This window comes from Capricornis sumatraensis, chromosome 23 (assembly GCF_032405125.1).
Source record: "Capricornis sumatraensis isolate serow.1 chromosome 23, serow.2, whole genome shotgun sequence".
In the NCBI taxonomy this organism is placed as follows: Eukaryota; Metazoa; Chordata; class Mammalia; order Artiodactyla; family Bovidae; genus Capricornis; species Capricornis sumatraensis.
The window spans coordinates 22164720-22185111 of NC_091091.1; the positions used below are offsets into that span (position 1 = coordinate 22164720).

At 37.6% G+C, this 20392-nt stretch overlaps 1 protein-coding gene across 1 annotated transcript in view; it reads left to right on the forward strand.

Annotated features, from left to right (window-relative positions):
- Positions 1-2139: 2139 nt before the first annotated feature.
- The window catches only part of SLF2 (SMC5-SMC6 complex localization factor 2), a 36106-nt gene continuing 17853 nt past the window's right edge, over positions 2140-20392 (forward strand). Inside the window, exons 1-9 of the mRNA XM_068961389.1 lie at positions 2140-2383; positions 4937-4980; positions 5453-6177; positions 7182-7239; positions 11117-12102; positions 13076-13146; positions 15839-15961; positions 16733-16900; positions 17822-17924. Coding sequence (XP_068817490.1) covers positions 2244-2383; positions 4937-4980; positions 5453-6177; positions 7182-7239; positions 11117-12102; positions 13076-13146; positions 15839-15961; positions 16733-16900; positions 17822-17924 — 2418 coding nt within the window. The 5' untranslated portion in view covers positions 2140-2243. The remainder of the gene's footprint in view (positions 2384-4936; positions 4981-5452; positions 6178-7181; positions 7240-11116; positions 12103-13075; positions 13147-15838; positions 15962-16732; positions 16901-17821; positions 17925-20392) is intronic.

The following is a 20392-nucleotide window of genomic DNA, read 5'->3' on the forward strand; positions in this document are numbered from 1 at the left end:
AATGAGGCTAACACTATTTACAGGAGGGGGGAAGAGCTTCAGAAGCTCCCAGCTATTCTGGTTGATATGTAGAGCATATTTCATCCTGCAACCTAAATCTGCATCATTCTCAAACACAGTTTAAACAAAGAAGAGCCTTGATGCTTATTGAGGATGTAGATAACTACTTCCCTATTAAGAAGAGATTTTTTAAATTATGTTTTTATTATGACTCCATCTCCATTTATTGATCAAGGGATTTCTTGCCTCACTTAACTCCATAATCTGTTGCTCAGATTAAGAAAATTTGAAAACTATTGTTTGGTAGCATAAGTACAGCCTTTAAAGCGATATCCTGGAGGCTGGATGATTCAAATACTATAATCCAAGAAAAGCAACTAATTGATCATGCAGAACGTGCTTTTATGCATTACTCTTTTTTATGGACTGAGCATGCAATAAAACGAATCAGATTAAATGTTTTATAGATGTGCAGTTACAGAAATAGGAACTTGCTAGTGTCATAACACCCAGAACACAGTTATACAAGAGGTTGGAAATAACATGTAAAAACCCTTAATAAATATATGTCACTAACCATCCAACACATTTTGAGCTTCTATTATATTCTTTTTTATCTAAGAAACAATGCTAGGTATAGTAACTTCTCAGATACTGGGAGCAGAAAAATGCCCCTTATTTCAGCAGCTCCTCTCCTACATCCCTACCTACCTAGTATCCACCTATGTATATATACTTTGGGGATGAACGAGAGACCTGTATGTTCAGTTTACCTTCTACCCTCCACTTTGCCCTCCCTGTTAGCCACTTTATTCCTCATTAATTCTTTCTCCTGAGGGCTAACAGGTGAGGGAACGAGGTGAATTTCAGGCCAGTTAGGCATGCTTAGCTACAGAAGCAGTTAAATCTCAGTACAATACCTGAAAGACCTGTCTAAATTCTTCATTGTCATTTAAGATTTTGTTTCATCCAACTGATTGAACAGGCCTGACAGTTATGGCTTGAACATCATTAAGACTGATATTTTGGTTAATAGTTATTATAACAATATCAGACCCATCTCTGGAAGATTTTATAGTAAGTTAAACAGTCTGTTTAAAGAGCAATGGCAAGAGAACATTAATTCGCACAGTACTTACTACATGAGAGTCTCTGAGCTGTGCACTTTGCCTGGCTTATCATTTTTATAAGCAATTACCCAGAAAAGTAGAATGCCCATATTATAGATGTGGAAACTGAAGCTACTCAGACCAGCCTCTCAGTTTGTAGGGAAAACCCTAGCTAAAAGCCTCCGAAGCACAAACCCTTTACAAAGGATGGGAGACTGCGGCACTTTTCACTAATCTATGCTGTCCACACTTAACATGAGTAATTGAAAGCTGACCTTATGTTCCTTTCAAAAATCTCCACGGAATCTGGCTGCAGAGACTTTATGGATAACTCATCACAGCAACTGAGAAACAAAATGCGTTTGTGTAATAAAAAGTCTTTATTTCAATGAGGTTTTTTTCCTTCTTATAAAAAGAGAGAGAGAGGAGCCACTCCAGCACTCAACAAGAATCCTCATACAATGAACAAGTCTTCACATTGGGTTGTGCCGACTACCGAGGAAATGGTGACAGCATCAGGGCACTTCGGCCTAAGATATTAAGAGAACGATGTAATGAACAGCTGGGGATTTCTGAGGCACAATTGTGTGACACAAGAAGCCCAACTATTGGCCATCTTCATTGAGGGAAGCTGCTGGGCTCGGGTTTGCTTCAGCAAATCTTGCCCCTCGCCCTCCTCAAGACGGGAATCGCCAGCTACCGCAGCGCCCTTGGCAGCCCGCGCCTTCCGGCCCCCGCGTGCCCGCCAAGCCGGACGCGGCACGAACGCCGAGGCGCCCCACCCCCACCCCATGCACGTGACGGGGGGGAACAGTGTTCCTTCTCTCCTCCCCTCCCCCGAAACCCTGCCTTCTCTTGAGAGGCTACGGCTTCCTATTGCACCACTACTGGAATGACCCCGGTGCCGACCAATAAGAACGCGCCGCTTCAAGTAAGACCCGCCTCATGTGGGTCCTCAGGTTCCTTCCCGCTCACACCGGAGTCACTTCCGAAGAGAGAGAACCGCCATGAAGAGGGAAGGGGGTGCCGCCCACCTCTGCTCCGACAGCATCCCCGAGTCCCAGCAGCAAGACGGCAACCACGCATCCAACTTCTCCAGCTACAGCTCATGCCGCCGTCGCCAGCGGCGCCGACATGACAAGGCGCTGCATGCCCGCTAGGCCAGGTTTCCCCTCATCCCCAGCCCCGGGGTCGTCGCCCCCGCGCTGCCATCTGAGACCCGGTAGTACCGTCCCTGCTGCAGCGGGAAAGAAAACAGAGAGGCCTGGGGACAGGTACCGTGCAGAGGGCTTGAGAAGGGGCCGGGTCGCGGGGGCAAGGGTATGAGGGAGGTCTACGGACGGTCGCTCTTCCAGTTCCCGCCATCCTCCGCGAGCTCAGGCCTCCGCGTCCGGGGCCTGGCAAACCCCTGCCCCGCCTCCACGCGGGGACTGCTGGGAGCTCGAGTCTCGTTTTCTGTAGTTGGGACGGTGTTCTCGGTCTAGTGACCACAGCCTGGATGGCTTCGAACCAACCGCCTTAGGCAGAACGTGATTTTTGTCCTTTATTTTAGCTGGACTCTGGGCCCTAACTGCTAAATGCATACTTAAGTGGTTTTCTCTGCATTGTCAGTTCTCCTCATCCTAGTGGTTGAATGGTATAAGCATTTTCTATATTGTGGGTGAAATTATGTAAGATGTGATGAGAGAAACACTTCCACGAATTGCTTTAAAGTCCAGTATACACGATAAGTCTAAATTTAAAGAACATGCAGATTAGGAATGTGTTGTGTTTTCTCTCCCAAGAGGCCAGGTTTCTTGTAAAGATTTTGTTGGAGCTATGTAAAAAGATGGAGAATTTCACCGAATGACATTCTCTGATAATAAAACATGTTTAAATTCTCTTCGAACTTGGTACTGTTTTTTTTAAGTTTGAAAACTTGTAATATTAGTTTAACAGTAAATTTATCTTCTGATATTGTGGTACAGGTCCACAACCCCTTATCTTAATTCTGAAAGCCAGAAAGTTACGAAAACCGAAAGTTTTCAGTAAGTTTGGCACCACATCTAACTTGGCAGCCAGACCTGACCAGAACTAGAGGAAGGCTATAGTTGGTCTTCTCCTCTTTAAGTGTGAGTCTAAGTTTTGCTGAAAAAACGTTTATGTATTTGCTTACAGAGTGCAGTCTCAGCCCCCATTGGGGGCTTTCTATAATGCATCCAAGTTACCGCCTTTCTAAAATCCAGTAAATTCAGAATTCTAAAACATTGGTTCCCAAAAAAGTTTCAGATAAGGGTTTGTGTGCTGTTACAAATAATTTTAACTAGTTATAAATAAATAATGGACCTTTCTGTGCATTTGAATTTAGAGGATTGTTACTTCTTGAAAGTTACATTCATAGTTATTTTTACAGGTTTCTTGTGTGTTATACCCAAAGCCATTTTTCTCCCAGGTGTAATGAGCAAAAAGATGTAATACTTTAGGGAAGAGATACAGTGTTACTTTTAGTAATTAATGTAAAAACATTCAGTATTATCTTGTTTTGAGTTAATTAGCTGCTTTTTAGTCCTTTCTCACCTCCATTTACTCAACCAATCGTGAGGCAGTATCCTTCTCCCCTTTGCCAAACCTGTAGTATTTCTTTACTCTGATGTAATTTATTTAGTGCGAAAAAAATGCATAGATTCTCCCTTAGTATGTCACTCATTCAAGGCTGCTTAGCTTTTCTATTAATATCTCAGACAAACCTTGTAGACTCTTAGTACACCCTTAAAGATGGGCATTGCTATTCTGATGTGGCCAGTAAAGAGTGCAAGATGTAAAAGCAGCATAAGCTTCAGGGACTTAACATTGCTCAAGTTTTCTCTGAGCAGTCCAGTCGTATAGTGGATAAATGTTTAGGGGAACTTGTCTACCGCTTATTTCCTTTCAGCTAAAATGAAGAAATTTTAGTAAAATCTGCCAGAAAGGTGATTTTTTTTGCTCTACTTAGTAGTAACAGCACTCTGTGCAGTTGGAAACTAAATACATGAACAAATCAGATAAATTCTGCTAATATGGTCCTACTTCACTTTGTGTTCACTGTAGAGTGCAGAAATCCTTAAAAAGTTTGGTTTTTATTATCCTTTACTCCTTAACGGCTTTTTCTCTGTTTTGTTCTTTTTCCTGGGCAACACATTGATTTTGTAAATATCTTAAGAATTCTTAAGATATTAAGACTTTGAAACACTCCTCATTCCAATTTTTGCTATTACTTAAATTAATATCCCACTGTAGTGTATAAAGAATATAGTATAAGCTTAGATCTTTTTCTGCCTTCTGCTCAGCACATTCTTTTAGTTGCCTCTCCAAACCAGCAAAATCACCCATATTTGCCATTCTACCATCTACTCTTCTTAAGAGTCTGCTCAAGTTTTAATCGGTTTTTATAATCTCCATTATTCATTCAGCAAAACATCTTTAGAACAAATTTTGTACCTGTCACTGGAGATATCAGAATAGGATCAGATCCCTTCAGGTTCTTTTATTCTCCCACATAGCAGCAAGCCTTTCAGTCCTAAAAAACTGCCTACCAATTCCTTCGATCCACACTCCCATCATTTTTGTACTATAAAGTATATAAACTTCCGTTTTGCTTTTATAAATTTACAGGAACTGCTGAACTATATTTAAAAAAAAAAATTTTATAATCAGCTTAGTAAAGCAGTATTGTCAGAACATGATTAAGCCAGATAGTCTGTAGTCAGCCTCTAGTCTGTAAATCTACTAGTATTCTCAACTTAATCTGAATTATTGAAGTTTTAATATTTACCAATGTGATCCCATATTAGTTATGCTTTTATTTTCAGGAAACAGTCAATTATAGATTTCTTCAAACCAGCTTCAAAACAAGGTATGTATACTATTCATGCATTTTCTGTGAGATCTACTCTAAACTTACTAATTTGATTAAACATGGTGCTCAAATTTGAAAATATAAAGAAGATACAGTGTTATTTACAAAGATAAACAAGTTCTAAAATCATGAAGAAACTCTTTGCTGTTATGCTTTCTTACATTTAAAGATTCAAGTCAATAATGTTCATTAAGTATACTATTTTGATTCTGGATTAAAGTAACTTCATAAATAGAGCCATGGAGAACTTACATGATGTGATGAAAGAGAACTTTATGAAAGTAAGGCTTTAAAATCATGTCTTAATTTCTGTCCCCCATAAAATGTGTATCATTATTTAAATATAAATTTGAAAACATTTGTGATAGCTTAATATTTTAAGTGTTAATTTATAATATTTATACAAGTGTAATAGTTTGTGCTATTTTTAATAACATACAATATGCATTTGTTTTAATTGGCTATTCAGATAGACGTATGTTGGATTCTCCACAAAAATCGAACATCAAATATGGAGAAAGTGGATTGTCCATCAGTGGGACAGAGCAGTTTGAAAGGAAACTATCCTCACCAAAAAGTTCTAAACCCAAAAGAGTGCCATCAGAAAAGAGCCCCGTCTTAGAGGCATTCATAAAAGGTGTTAAAGAGCACCATAGAGACCGTGGTATACATGAGTCACGTCAGCCTTGTGTGTCACTGGACACCAAATATTCAAAGGCAGTTACAAAATACGTTCCTCCTTCATATCTCTTGTCAAAAGAGACCAAGAAAAAACATCAGTCTCCAGAGGGAAGGAAGTCACATTTCATTCATGAAAATAGCAGGGAGAAGAATGATGGCAATCGAGGCAGGATCAGTGCAGATTCTAAGAAGCAGGCCACGGTGACAGAAGCTGACATCTTCAAGAACAGCTCCCGAAGTCTTAGCAGCAGGAGCAGCCTATCCAGGCACCACCCAGGAGAAAGCCCACTGGGACCTAAGTTCCAGTCATCTCTAGCTTCTTACTGCAGAGAAAGAGAACTAAAGAGATTGAGAAGGGAGCAAATGGAGCAGAGAATCAACTCAGAAAATTCTTTCTCAGAAGCAAGCAATCTTTCCTTAAAATCTTCTAGTATAGAAAGAAAATGCAAACCAAGGCAGGAACTGAGTAAACAGAATGATGTCACAGCTGGAAACAGTAATCTTTCAAACCTGGTATGTGCAATAAATGCTAAATTAGCTTGCTACTGTTTTATCATATTTAGAATACTAAACATAAAAATGTTTGATAACAATACAGTGCCTTTTGTTAAGGAAATAGTGATACAGAAACTAGTTTCATTGTTTCCTCTAACTGTCCATCAAAACATTTCTGATGGCTGATGTAAAGCAGTGTTTTCTGCCCTTAATTTTTTCAGACCAGGAACAAAGATGTTCCTTAATCAGGAAAATAAGCATTCTTTTTTTTTTTTTTTTTTTTTGAGGTGAGTACTGTTATTTTTAAATTAGGCTGCCCTGAAGTTTGAGAATCACTGGTTTATGTTATGTATGTCTTAAATAAATAAGCATGGGCCCTGGAAAACCTACAAAATGATGACATCTTAGAAAACTATCCCAATACATCTTAAGCTCATCAAATTTCTCTTTTGAGAATAGACCAAATTTAGATTAGCATAAAAACTGTCCCTCTCCCCTGGAAAGTCAATTTGTTAAGTATACCTGTTTCAAAAGAGCGTCTCTACGTATTGAGCAACTAAAGGAAGATGAGATAAAGTGCTATGTAAATATAAGATGCTATGGTTTTAAAACCAGATGGACCAAAAATAAACCAAACTGACATTCTAAGAGTGAATAGCTGGAAATATATTTGTAAACTCATGGGTTTACTTACAGGGACTTTGGTGGCTTTACCAGTGAGATTTGCTAATGATCAATAGATGTAGTAATGTTTAGTTCATTTTCATAAGATTTCAATGTTTGGTGGTGCATTAAATTTCTAAATTTACATTATGAAAATTGACTTTTACATATAATACAGAGGTACTTCATTTTTCAGAAAAGACTTGTGTTTAAAATATTTTGCTGTAGAAGTGGATTTACTTCCAAATTTGATGCTTGCTTTAGTCAGTCTAGAAATCTTTGTTTAAATATAATGAAGAAAAATTCACATTCTTGACTGCTCTCAACTCCTAATTAATTTTTTCTCATTTTGCTAATAGGAAAACGGACATCTCTCAAGAAAAAGATCCTCTTCTGATTCATGGGGACCTGCTTCAGGTAGAATCAAAGTAAATTTAAGAATTCTAAATAAGTTTGCATCTTAATGGCACTGGTTTTTACTTTGTTTAAATGTACAGTTTCCTTGCTAGAGGTAAATTGGGTGTCTCAGGTTAAAGTTTTGGAAAGTTATATTCAGAAGGAATAGTTCTTGAATTCAGTATGTGTAAAAAGTAGTTTGTCTTGACTCTTTGCCATCTTCAACAGTTCCTTACAATGTGTTTCTCATATTGGAATTCAGTGTTCTACTTCTGAATCTTTGGCTACATTAAGAAGCATAATCTTATATTCTTGAATTATGGACTGAGGTCTTGATATTGCAGATGCTCTGTTGAAGTGAAACTTACGGTTCAAGACAGTGTTTCTTAATATTTCAAATATAAAGATCCCTTTTTATTATCAAATTCAAGGACACCTATATGATATTTATACTTTCAGTATCTGTTGATAAAATACATAACAAATAGCTACTGTTAATTCAGTAATTCTTAAAGTATTCTTTTTAACTAGAAGGTAAAACCCTGTGAAATTCAACCACCACAAACGTTTATAATATAGAAAAAGAAAGGCCACCAAAAATGCCCGCTGTTAATAATAATCTGGTATATCTCATTTTTTCTGCTGTGACTGCAGACTTTGAAAAGTGGGCTTTACAGATTTCCACAATCAGTAAGATACATTGGACGTACTGATAATGGCCAGCATTTACTGAGCACTTACTGTGTGCTTTGTGAATCATCATTTCATTCACATCCTTGCTTTTAGAGATGAAAAAACAGGTACAAAGAGACAGTTTTGACTCATTCTTCTGGTTTCATGTAAAACTCTGTTTTCTGTACATTCTAGAGGTGTATTGCGTTTTGACCAAGTGATCTGTGTTGTTTAATTTTCACAACATTTTTGGTTTTAGTGATCACATTTTAGTGGATTTTGACATTACAGTAAAAGAACAATAAATTTGCAGCCGTGGGATTGCTCATGTACTCACTGTGCTAACATATTTGTTGAAGGGAAAAACAAGACATCTTTACACTAGCTCTGCTAGTATAAGGGGCCACTGGTAATGGTGTTGCCAATAAGCTCTTCAGCCAGTTCTCTTCAGTTCATGGGTTTGCAGATTTCACTCGTGGTGACTGAAGTGGTTTCCTTTTACATAATCCTATATACTACACTTGAAAAGTGCTTGAAAAAAGTTCTTTCTATTTTCATAGGCAGGTTTAAGATGATTGCTTTTGCTTATATTTTTATTTTCATAATGCCCATTAATTATGGTATAATAATCTTAATATACATTTATACTTCAGTTGAATATCAGTAGACTATTAAGAGCATAAGGGGATTTTTTTTTTTTTCTAGATAACATGAAGCATGTTTATCTGATAGTGAATTTGTGGTTGTTCAGTCATTAAGTCGTGTCCAGTTCTTTCCAACTGCATGGATTGCAGCACACCAGGCTTCCTTGTTCTTTACTATCTCCCAGAGTTTGCTCAAACTCCTGTCCATTGAGTTAATGATGCCATGCAACCATCCCATCATCTGTAGCTCCCTTCTCCTCCTGCTCTCAGTCTTTCCCAGCATCAGGGTCTTTTCCAATGAGTTGGTTCTTCACATCACATGTAGGTATTCCCTAAATAGTGAGTAGATATTAATCCAGATGTTATGCTCTATTTACATTATTGTTATTACACTTAACAGTTGTGATGATACACATAATCACACATTCATTAATCACATACAAGTTCAGGGACTTCAGCAATGTTGGTAGGATAGGCATTTAGCTTATTGATCTTCCAGAGCCCTGTCCTATGGTTGAATTCTGAGGATCAACTTAATCTATTATTTAGTAATAGCCAATCTTCTATTGAGCATTTGGATTTTTTTTTTCTTTGCTTTTTCTTTTTTCCTTTTTCTTTTTATAAGCTCAGTCCTTGTCTTATCTGAGTATTTTCTATATTAATAAGTATTTGAAATGTTGTAAAGCATTCATTCAACCTACAGATTGTATAGGAGACACAAAAAGAATCATGAAGACTTGTCTTCTCCAAGTCTTCTCTTTTCTTGGTTATTTGATTTGTCATCCTGCCCTATAAAGGATCCCTGTCATTTTAAGACATTTAACCCCAGAAAACTGAGAGCATAGAATGATTTATCAGCTAATAGGAAATATCTGTAGAAGAATGCAGACAGGAGCTCTTGGGGGATTGAGTTTGTTTCTGTTTTAATTTATTAGCTGTACTGGGTCTTAGTTGTAGCATGTGGGATCTAGTTCCCTGACCAGGGATTGAACCCAGGCCACCTGCATTGGGAGCACAGTCTTAGCCACTGGACTACCAGGGAAGTTCCCCTGGGTTTGTTTGTTTGTTTTATATAAATTTGTATATTAATGGCTGCAGTGGGTCTTCATTGCTATGCACAGGCTTTTCTCTAGTTGGCAACGAGTGAGGGCTACTCTTCAATTGTGGTGCTTGGGCTTCTCATTGCAGTGGTTTCTTTTGTGGAACACAGGCTTTAGGGCACAGGGGCAGTAGGTGTGGCAGCTGGGCTCAGTAGTTGTAGTACACAGACTTAGTTACTCCACAGCATGTGGAATCTTCCCAGACCAGGGATCAAACGCACGTCCCCTGCTTTGGCAGGCAGATTATTAACCAGTTGGACCACCAAGGAAGTCCTGGAACATTTTATCATTAATTAATTTTTCATTCTTACATATTGATTTTCCAGACTGTGTATTGATAAGCTTATCCAAATAATTGCCTAACTTCTTGAGGTTTTTTTGTTTTTTAAATCCAACTTGAGATGTGGGGACATCTGTCCATGTGTAGAAACTTGGTTTAGGGAAATTTGATTTTGAGAATACTAATTATATAAATAGTGAATTTTTCAGAATGAATTAATGAAACATCACATTTTTAAACACAGAAATTTTAAAAAAACTGGTTAATTCATGTGTATGTTGTGTTTAAAATTAAAGTGCTTCTGGATGGAGTTCCTAACATGGAGTCAAGTTGTATTAGTTTCCTAGAGCTACCATACAAAGTATCTAAAACTAGATGGCTTAAAACACCAAAAATTTATTGTCTCATGATTCTGGAAGCTAGAATTCCCCAACTAAGGTTATCAGCAGGGCCATGCTCTCAATAACTTTAGGGAAAGAATCCTTCCTTACTTCTTCCAGCTTCTTGTGTTTATCTGCAATTCTTGGCATTCCTTGATTTGCAGATGGATCACTCCGGTCACATGGCATCTTCTTTGTATGTGTCTTCATATTATCTTCCCTCTGCATGTCTTTCTCCATGTCCAAATTTCCCCTTTTTATAAGGATACCTGTTATATTGGATTAGGACTCACCCTAATTACCTCATTTTAATTTGATTGCCCCTGTAAAAACCCTGTTTCTAATTCAGGTCATAGTCTGAGGTTCTGGGAGTTAACACTTCCCCATATTATTTTGGGAGCTACACTTCAACCCATAACACAGCTGAGGATTAGAGAGATAAATGGGAAAGAATAAACAATTTAATAGTAGGGGGAAATACTTACAGGAAGTTTTTTTAATTGAGAAATTACCTTTCCTTGATACAGATATACATCTTTTTAGTATTTTGGCAAGTAACACCTTTAATTCTATTTAGGTAATAAACTTTTAATAGCTTTTGAGTGAAAATGAGCATTTGTCATTTGCTTTGGACTAAATTTCTTTGACATGAGTATGTCAAAGAAATATATTATTAACTTTTTCCTCATTCCATATGTGATAATCTCAGCCTAAGCTTTTAGAATTTAAATACTTTGTCAGGGTGTTCTAGACACTCTTTGAATAAACTTTAATAAGATAGAAAAGTATGCTTTCACTAATCTGGCAAAAATTAAATTTTAGCAGGCTCTAAGCAGAATAAATTCCCTGACAAAAGAAAAAGGAACTCTGTGGACTCAGATCTGAAAAGCACAAGAGAATCTATAATGCCAAAAGCAAAAGAGTCCTTCCTTGAGAAGCGTCCCGATGGACCACATCAGAAAGAAAAATTTATAAAGCATATTGCACTGAAGACACCTGGTGATGTATTGCGTTTGGAAGATATATCCAAGGACCCAAATGAAGAAGCTGATTGCTCCTCTGCAGGCTTGACACCTACAAATTCTGGGCACCAAATCCGTGGTAGTGACCAAATCCGTGTGGCAAGTACCAAAGAGACTAAGATACCGAAACCCCACTTACCTTTACCTCAGGAAAAGTCTGCAGTTAAAAAAGCTAGCAACCTTCAGAAAAATAAAACTGCTAGCTCTGTGGCATCACAGGAGACAAAACTTCTACCTTTGCTTTCCCATGTTCCAAGTGCTGGTTCCTCTCGGGTTCCATTAAATGCTAAAAATTGCACTCTTCCAGTTCCTAAAAAAGATAAAGAGCGTTGTTCACCTAAAGAATGTTCTGGGCATTCTACAGAGTCCTCCAAACACAAGGAACACAAAGCAAAGACTAATAAGGCTGATTCTAACATATCTTCAGGGAAAATTTCTGAGGGATCTTTACGTTCAGAATATGGCACTCCTACAAAGTCTTCCCCAGCTGCTTTGGAAGTTGTGCCATGTATTCCAAGCCCACCAGCACCTTCAGATAAAGCCCCTTCAGATAAAGAGAGTTCAGGAAATTCTAATGCAGGTAGCAGTGCACTGAAAAGGAAACTAAGGGGTGATTTTGATAGTGATGAAGAAAGTTTAGGTTATAACCTAGAGAGTGATGAGGAAGAGGAAACATTAAAATCACTGGAAGAAATAATGGCTTTGAACTTCAATCAGACTCCTACAGCTACAGGAAAGCCTCCAGCTCTTTCTAAAGGGCTTAGATCTCAGTCATCAGACTATACAGTAAGTAGTTCTACGACATCTGTCTTTACTTGAAGAGAGAAAAATGGATTGACTAGTGAAAGAGCGATAGATCTGTTAGAACTTACTTTAAAATTCAGTGTTTGTTACAATTCAGACTGAAAGCAGTATAGTTCTTTTTTGGTGAATGGGTTTCCCACATTTTTAGCTTTATAACTGTAAATCAGTGGTCTCCAAACTTCTTTGATCAGATACACTTTTATTAGTAAAACAAATTTAGAGCATGTAGCCCAATATATGTAGACTTATAGATTATATACATGTATTACTATACTGCTATGTACTTTCTAAAGCATATGAAAAAAACAATATGAAAGGAAGAAGAAAAGGTATTTTTCTATAGAAGTTATATAGAAGTTAATATAGAGTAAGTTCTACTGGAGTTTCTATAGAAGTTCCATATAAATAGAAGTTCTATTATTTTCTTCCTGCACCCCAATGGATCACCTTGCACACCCCCTGCTTTGGAGACCACTGCTGTAAATGAAGGTAGAGTGTAGAAATGTTGTTAATTGTGGTGTGCAATTTTATTTATGAAGTGCTTCATGCTATCTTGGGAATAAGCTGAATTAAATTTTCATGTGTGTAAAATTTGGTGGGGAAGGTGTTATTGTTTCATAGTAACACCTAAAAATTAGTAGTTTAATTCCAGTAAAATAGAATTTAAAAATAAAGACAGGGTAGCCATGGAGCCCTTGGGTGTTGGCAGTCAGTTCCTAAGACTAGCAGGGTTTTTATGATAGTACCTTTTCCTAATAGATGGTAAAATCAAATTGCCTGCCTACAAAATTCTCAATTTAAAGCATGATGGTGAAAATTATTTTTAAAAAAAATATATCCTCCTGGCCCAGGTTATTAAAAAAAATTATTTTTTAGTTTCTGAGTAACTTAAAAGATCCCAATTCTTCTGCTAAGATATGTTATGAAGTATTCCTAAATTTTCTTCTTATTTCAGGAATATGCTCATAGTGGGACTTACACAAATACTTTAGAACGTCTAGTGAAGGAGATGGAAGACACACACAGGTAGGTTAGCATCATGGCTGTCTTGCTAAATTTAACGTACTGTTCGTATGTCTGGCTTTTAATTTACCTTAAAAAAAAATAGAGAAATTAGCAGGTATTTTGTGCTAGTGCTATTATAGTTTCACTGTCATTTGTGTTAAAAATAAGGTGTTTTTGTTTACAGGCTGAATTGGAAGATACTGGTTTTTATTGTATACTGCATCCATTAGTAGTATGAGTTCCTTTCTGCTTACCACAGCTAGTATCTGGTAGCTAAAATTCTTGATCAAAAGCATGGGTAGAAAAGATTTTTTTGTATTTTTTGTGTGTGTGTGTGACCAAAAATGTATCACATAAAATTGACCATTTCAATTATTTTTATATACTTCACAGGCATTACCTAGCACTCATTTGCATTGTTGTACAACCATCACCACCATCCATCTCCGGAACTTTTCTTTTTTCCATTTTCCCTAACTGAAATTGTATACCCATTAAATAGTAACTCCCTATTCTCTTCTTGCCTCTAGCTCCTGGCAGCTACATCTCTTTCTTTTACTATGAAATTGACTGTTCTAGATACCTCATGTAAATGGGATCATACAGTATTTGTCCTTTTATGACTGGCTTGTTGTATTTAGTGTAAGGTCTTCAAGGTTCATCCATGTTGTAGCATGTGTCAGAATTTCCTTCCTTTTCAAAGCTGAATATTCCATTTTATGTATATACTTCATTTTGTTTTTCCATTTATCTGTTGATTGACACACTTGGGATGCTTCTATTTTTTGACTACTGTAAATTTTTCTGCTATCAGCATGGGTGTACAGATTCTCTCGTCAAGTCCCCACTTTAAGTTCTTTTGCGTAGGTATCTAGAAAGTGGAATTTCTGGATCATTGGTAATTCTGTGGATAATTTTTTGAGGAATTGCTATACTGTCATCCATAGTGGCTGTACCACTTTGTATTCCTGCCAGTAGTGCACACAGGTTTCCATTTCCCCATGTACTCACCTACACTTGGTTTTTCTGATTTTTTTAATGATAGCCATCCTAACAAGTATGAAGCAGCACCATCACACTTGTTAAATGTTTGTATGCCCACCTAGTCCAAGTTTTGAAACCAGTATAACTAGACAGGGCGTTTTCACATCAAGTTACTCTTTTGAGGAAGAAGTTTAGAATTATGACTGATACCCCACCACCACCCACACATACACAGAAATCAAAAAGTTAGAAAATTATGATAACCCTAGTGAAATTTATGTAACTAGCTGCAAACTGCTTTTGCTTATTAGAGGGAAAAAATAATATTCATTATCAATTCAAAGACTACCCTTAAAACTAACTCAGAGAACTTCACTAAAACCTCAACTGGCCTGAAGTTGGTATATATGTGTCTCCAAGTAGCTAAGTATAGGAGTTACAGACAATTAGTAAGTAAGAAGTATTCCTGGGGAGGGAGGTGGGCGGGGGGTTCATGTTTGGGAACGCATGTACACCTGTGGTGGATTCATGTCAATGTATGGCAAAACCAATACAGTATTGTAAAGTAAAATAAAGTAAAAATAAAAATTAAAAAAAAAAGAAAGAAGTATTCCCCTTTCTGAATTTAACAGAGAAATAAATTTGTCTCTACTGTAAAAGTCTTTTGATGAGGAACTGATGTGCATTGCATAGCATGTAGGATCTTAGTTTCCCAACCAGAGGTTGAATTGGTTCCTCCTGCAGTGGAAGCATGGATTTGTAGCCACTGGACCACCAGGGAATTCCTGTCTACTGTAAAATTCTTTTAAAGTTTCATGATTTCAGGTGATTTCTGAGGCCAAATCTGAAGTTTCTTATTTAAAACTGAACATTCACAGACCAAGGGGAGAGATTCTGGTTTGATCTAATGACTGTCCAGTAGTGATAAAGCAGTGTGTTTTCTCATGTACTTACTGTGGGGCTGGAGCTAGGAATAAGGGCCTTGGTTAAAATAACTTAATCTTGGCAAGCTCTCTGAGCAAGGACTCTAGAACTGGACTCTGTAGTTGAATCCCAGCTCCTTTATATTGTGAGCTTGAGCAAGTTAGCTTTTCTATATCTGTTTCCTTGTTGTATAAAATGGATAACAAACTATCTCCTGGGGTGTTGTGAGGGTTAAGAGTTAATAAAGTCCTTAGGACAGTGTCATAGTAGCTGCTTAGTAAGTGATGAGCGTTGTGATCATGACAGTGACAACGGTAAAGACGACTGCTTCCTGAAAGCCTAGTTAACTAGAAGTCAGAGGAGCATTCAAGATTAGAAGAGGTAATCAAGTCAGTAGTTTTTATTCTTTGTGATTTTTTTCTTCCCCTTTCTCTAAATGATTTGGACATCATTCTTAAAATCCTGTGTGGGTGTGTGCTTAGTTGTGTCCAACTCTTTTTGATGCCATGGACTGTAGCCCATCAGGCTCCTTAGTCCATGGAATTTCCCAGGCAAGAATGGGTTGCCATTTCCTTCTACAGGGAATCTTCCTGACCCAGGATTGAACTCTTGTCTGTTGTGTCTCCTGCATTGGCAAGCGGATTCTTTACCTGCTGAGCCATCCAGGAAGCCCTCTTGAAGTCCTAGCCATAAAGAAATAGTCAGGTCTTGTAATGAGTTTTTGTAGGTACTGCTTTTAGACATAAACTAAAGATTTTTTATTTTTAGGTTAAGCCATTTATTATAATGTTCTTTTGATTCTCAGGCTAGATGAACTGCAAAAGCAACTACAGGAAGACATCAGGCAGGGCCGAGGCATTAAATCCCCAATCAGAATTGGTGATCACGACAGTAGTGATGATGAAGACGGCCTCTTAGAAGAGCACAAGTATGTGGGGAATTAGTAAATAGCTATAAATGGTGGTACATCATAACTAGACTTGTCATGGTGATCATTTTGAAATGTATAGAAGTACAAAGTCACTATGTTGTGTAACAGGAACTAACAGTGTTGTAGGTCACTTTTACTTCAAAACAAACCACAGAAAAAGATCAGATTTGTGGTTATCAGAGGCAGAGGGTTCAGAGAAGGATGGATTGGATGAAAGTGATCACAAGGTACAAACTTCCAATTATAAGACAAATAAGTACTAGGGTTGTAATGTGCAACGTGAGAAATAAGGTTAACACTGTTGTATGTTGTAGTGAAAGTTGATAAAAGAGTAAATTCTAAGAGTTCTTATCACAAGAAAAAAATTTTTTTCTTATTTCTTTAATTTTGTACCAGTATAAGATGGTGGATGTTCACTAAACTTGTAATAATCATTTCAAGATCTAAGTCACATCTTGATGCTGTATATTTTAAACTTATACCATGTTGTATGTCTATTATACCTCAATAAAACTCAGAGGAAAAAAAGCACTCAATGTTTTTCATAAATACACTCTATTAAAAATTTTGTTTTTCATAAAATAGACCATTGGTGGTTGTTTATGAATAATATATGGTGGGTTCTTAACCCATCGGGGTGGGCTTGAAAAGCAAATGTTAAGGCCTTCTAATCTAGGGTTAATAGTGGTCCTAAGAGAAGTGTCTTTAAATACAAAACTATATGCAGTATAACTGTTCAGTATTCAATAACTTCTTTTTTTTTTCCAGAGAATTTCTAAAGAAATTTTCAATTACAATCGATGCTATTCCTGATCATCATCCAGGCGAAGAAATATTTAATTTCCTTAATTCTGGAAAAATTTTCAGTCAGTATACTTTGGATTTAAGAGACTCTGGTTTTATCGGACAAAGTGCTGTAGAAAAGCTTATTCTTAAGTAAGTAGGAAAATTAGACATTTTGCTTTTTCCTGTATAAGAATTAAAAGATTACTGACTTGAAGCAATTCTTCTGAAAGGTTAATTTCTATTAAGACTTATCCCGTTTCTTAGTCCTCTTATTATTATTGCTCTTTGTGTTTATTTGAAGCAATGTAAGATAGTCGTTTGGCATATCTCATGCCTTTACTAGTTAAGATTAAGATCAGTATCTAATAACAATGACTGTCAAAATAACAAGAGCTTACACAATAAATATAGTCTTTCTTCTTCACCATCCTTAGCACTTGGTTGCTTCAGGTGCTACTGGAGCTCCAGCCTTTACATTTAAATTCCCAGAAGCCCCACACAACACTTCAACTTAGAGTTAGTTGGGTAGAACTTAGTCAGCATGACCACACCTAGCTTTGCAAGGAAGCCTGGGAGTGATTTTTATTTCAGGCAGCCAGTGTGCCCAGCTAAAAACCCCAGAGTTCATTTACCAAGAGGAAAGACATAAATAGATGTCAGAATAGGCAACTAACAGTCTCTACCACAGTACCCAGACTAGTCTTAATTTCTCTCGGTGTATGATAGTTAAGACCCAGAGAGAGAGAGCACTAATTCTGGTGTTGAGCTTTTGGGAAGTACAAACCCAGGCTGGCAAAAGCAGACAGTGTTCTGAGAGTTGATAGGCCCTTTAACACCTTCAGCTAATGTAGATTCATCCACCAGATAAATCTGGAACCAGGCCAACAGGTTGGTTCAGCTTGAGGTCACTGATTGAATTTTTTAGTGAGTAACCTATCCACATTAGGGCAGAGTCCACCTCCACGGACTGCAATGGTTTGCTTGTTCATTTCCCTGATTGTGTCAGGTGTGGTGGTACGAGTTTCTTGCCATGAATATAGCAGTCATATTGATTTCACTGTATTTTTTCAGGTCAGGAAAAACAGATCAAATTTTTTTGACAACACAAGGCTTCCTTACCTCGGCTTATCACTATGTCCAGTGTCCTGTACCTGTGTTAAAGTGGCTGTTTCGGGTAAGAGAAATGTTTTTGAGATAGTGTCTCTTTCTATACTTTTCAGTCAAAAGTAAACTTTTGAAATATAATCTTATTTGCATATTGCTAAAGAAAAAAAATCTAGCATATCAAACCCATGATTTTAGTGGGTTAAAAACTGGTATAAAGAGGTTACCAAGACTTCCCGGGTGGTACAGTGGATAAGAATCCACCTGGCAGTGCAGGGGATACAGGTTCTGGAAAGACTGCACATGGTGCAGAGCAGCTAAACCCATGTGCCACAACTGCTGATGCCCACGTGCCCTAGAACCTGCACGCCTCAGCTGCTGAGCCCAGATGTGGTGCAAATAGTGAAGCCCAAGTTCCTAGAGCCTGTGCTCTGCAACAAGAGAAGCCAACGAAATCCCAGCACCACAACAAAGTAGCCCTTGCTTGCCACAATCAGAGAAAGTCTGCATGCAGCAACGAACACCCAGTGCAGCCAATAAATGAATACAAATTTATGGAAAAGGTTTGCCAAAAAAACGCCAATGTAGACAGTGTGCAGGATAGGCAGTACTGCTAGTTGTGCCTAAGACATTTCATCACACTGGTAAATCACTATTGTAGTTTGCTTTAGAAAAGGTCTTCTAATGCTTATGTACCTGGAGTTTTTCTCCTACCTTTTCCCCCTGTTTTTGTACCAGCAGCTCCGTATAGTGTTAGGATTTGAATTGTATGCTAATATTCCCCCATTCAGTTTTGGGGAGGTGCAAATCCACCTGAGTATTTCTCGTCCCTGTTCATTTTGAACTTTTAAATTTATTTTATTTTTGCCTGCACTTGTTCTTTGTTGCTGTGCAGGCTTTCTCTAGTTGTGGTGAGTGGGGGCTACTCTTCGTCGGAGTGCGAGGGCTTCTCATTGCTGTGGCTTCTTTTTGAGGGGCACAGGCTCTAGGGTGCACAGGCTTCAGTATTTGTGAGTCCTGGGGTCTGGAGCACAGGCTCAGTAGTTGTGTTGCACAGGCTTAGTTGCTCCATGGTGTGGCATCTTCCTGGACCAGGGATCTGACCTTTGTCTCCTGCATTGGTAGGCGGATTCTTAGCCACTACTTCCCTGGTGGCTCAGACAGTAAAGCGTCTGCCTATAGTACGGGAGACCCGGGTTCAATCCCTTGGTTGGGAAGATCCCCTGGAGAAGGAAATGGCAACCCACTCCAGTACTCTTGCCTGGAGAATCCCATGGATGGAGGAGCCTGGTGGGCTACAGTCCATGGGGTCGCAAAGAGTCGGACATGACTGAGCAACTTCACTCGTACCATCAGGGAAGTTCCATATTTAACTTTTAAATTCACTTAAATAATTACCTTAATTTTATGATATCTACACGGTAACTTTATAAATATCAGTGGTATCAGAGTACGAAGCGAGAAGTAGGGGAAACATATGCAGTTTCTGTTTTGGACTTTTAAGATTGCATTTCAAAAAATCTCATATTTGGCAAGAACTAGATACTCCAGTATAGTTTCTCCTTCATTTTTCATATGGCTGACATATTTGAGTGCCAACTGTGGCAGGTACTACTGGAGAGAGCAGTAATAAAAAAAACTTTCTGATTTCTTGAAACCCATGTTCTAGTATAGAGGAGACAGACCGTAAATGTGTGTACATTTATATTAATAGTTACGTCAAATGATAAATAAGAGCATTCTAGGCAGAGAGAATAACAAACAGTCCTTCAGTTATTTAAACAACTATCATGACTGATCACTTCCCACACTAAATATTCTCAAGTCCCTTTACTGGTCACCCTTCTGAGTGACCTTCAGCTTTTCACTTTCACTCCTAAATTGTTGTTTGTTCTCCCCAGTAATGAACAAGTGCTCCATATAAGATCTTTATTGCCGGCAGTTTCCAGCAAGACTCTACCCATCAACCCCCACCCCCAGATATTTATAACAATTCAGAACCTCATTTGTTGTCGTGCCAGGACTCTGTTATTCTCTGTGTAATATATTTTTTTCTTAAACTTACAAGTAAGACTTTGCATTCATCTGTGTTTTCATCATGTTGATGTGGGCCCATCATTATAGCCTTTAAAACCCTAATAATGACATATAAACATACCTTTTTATACTCTTCATATTTATTCTTTGAAAAGCAAACTAATAATCATGTGTTAAGTGCTTTTTTCCATGTAAGACACTTGGTCTCATTTCTTCTTTTCAATTCCAAGTCCGTTTTTCATGATGGAGAGACTTACCAACTTATATATATATATATTTTTTTTTTTTTTCTTTTCCCAGAAAATGTGTCAGAATTCATTTTAATCCTATAATCCTAATAGTTTGAAATTGGATTGTTAAAGTAATTGAAATGTTTGCCTCTTCATGATTTTATCATGTGTCTAAATGTAGTTGACCCGAAAGACAGTGTGAACAGAATATGGGCTGTTTTATAACTTTTTTTTTTCTTCAGATAACTATAGTGAGTTATTTTCATCTTGA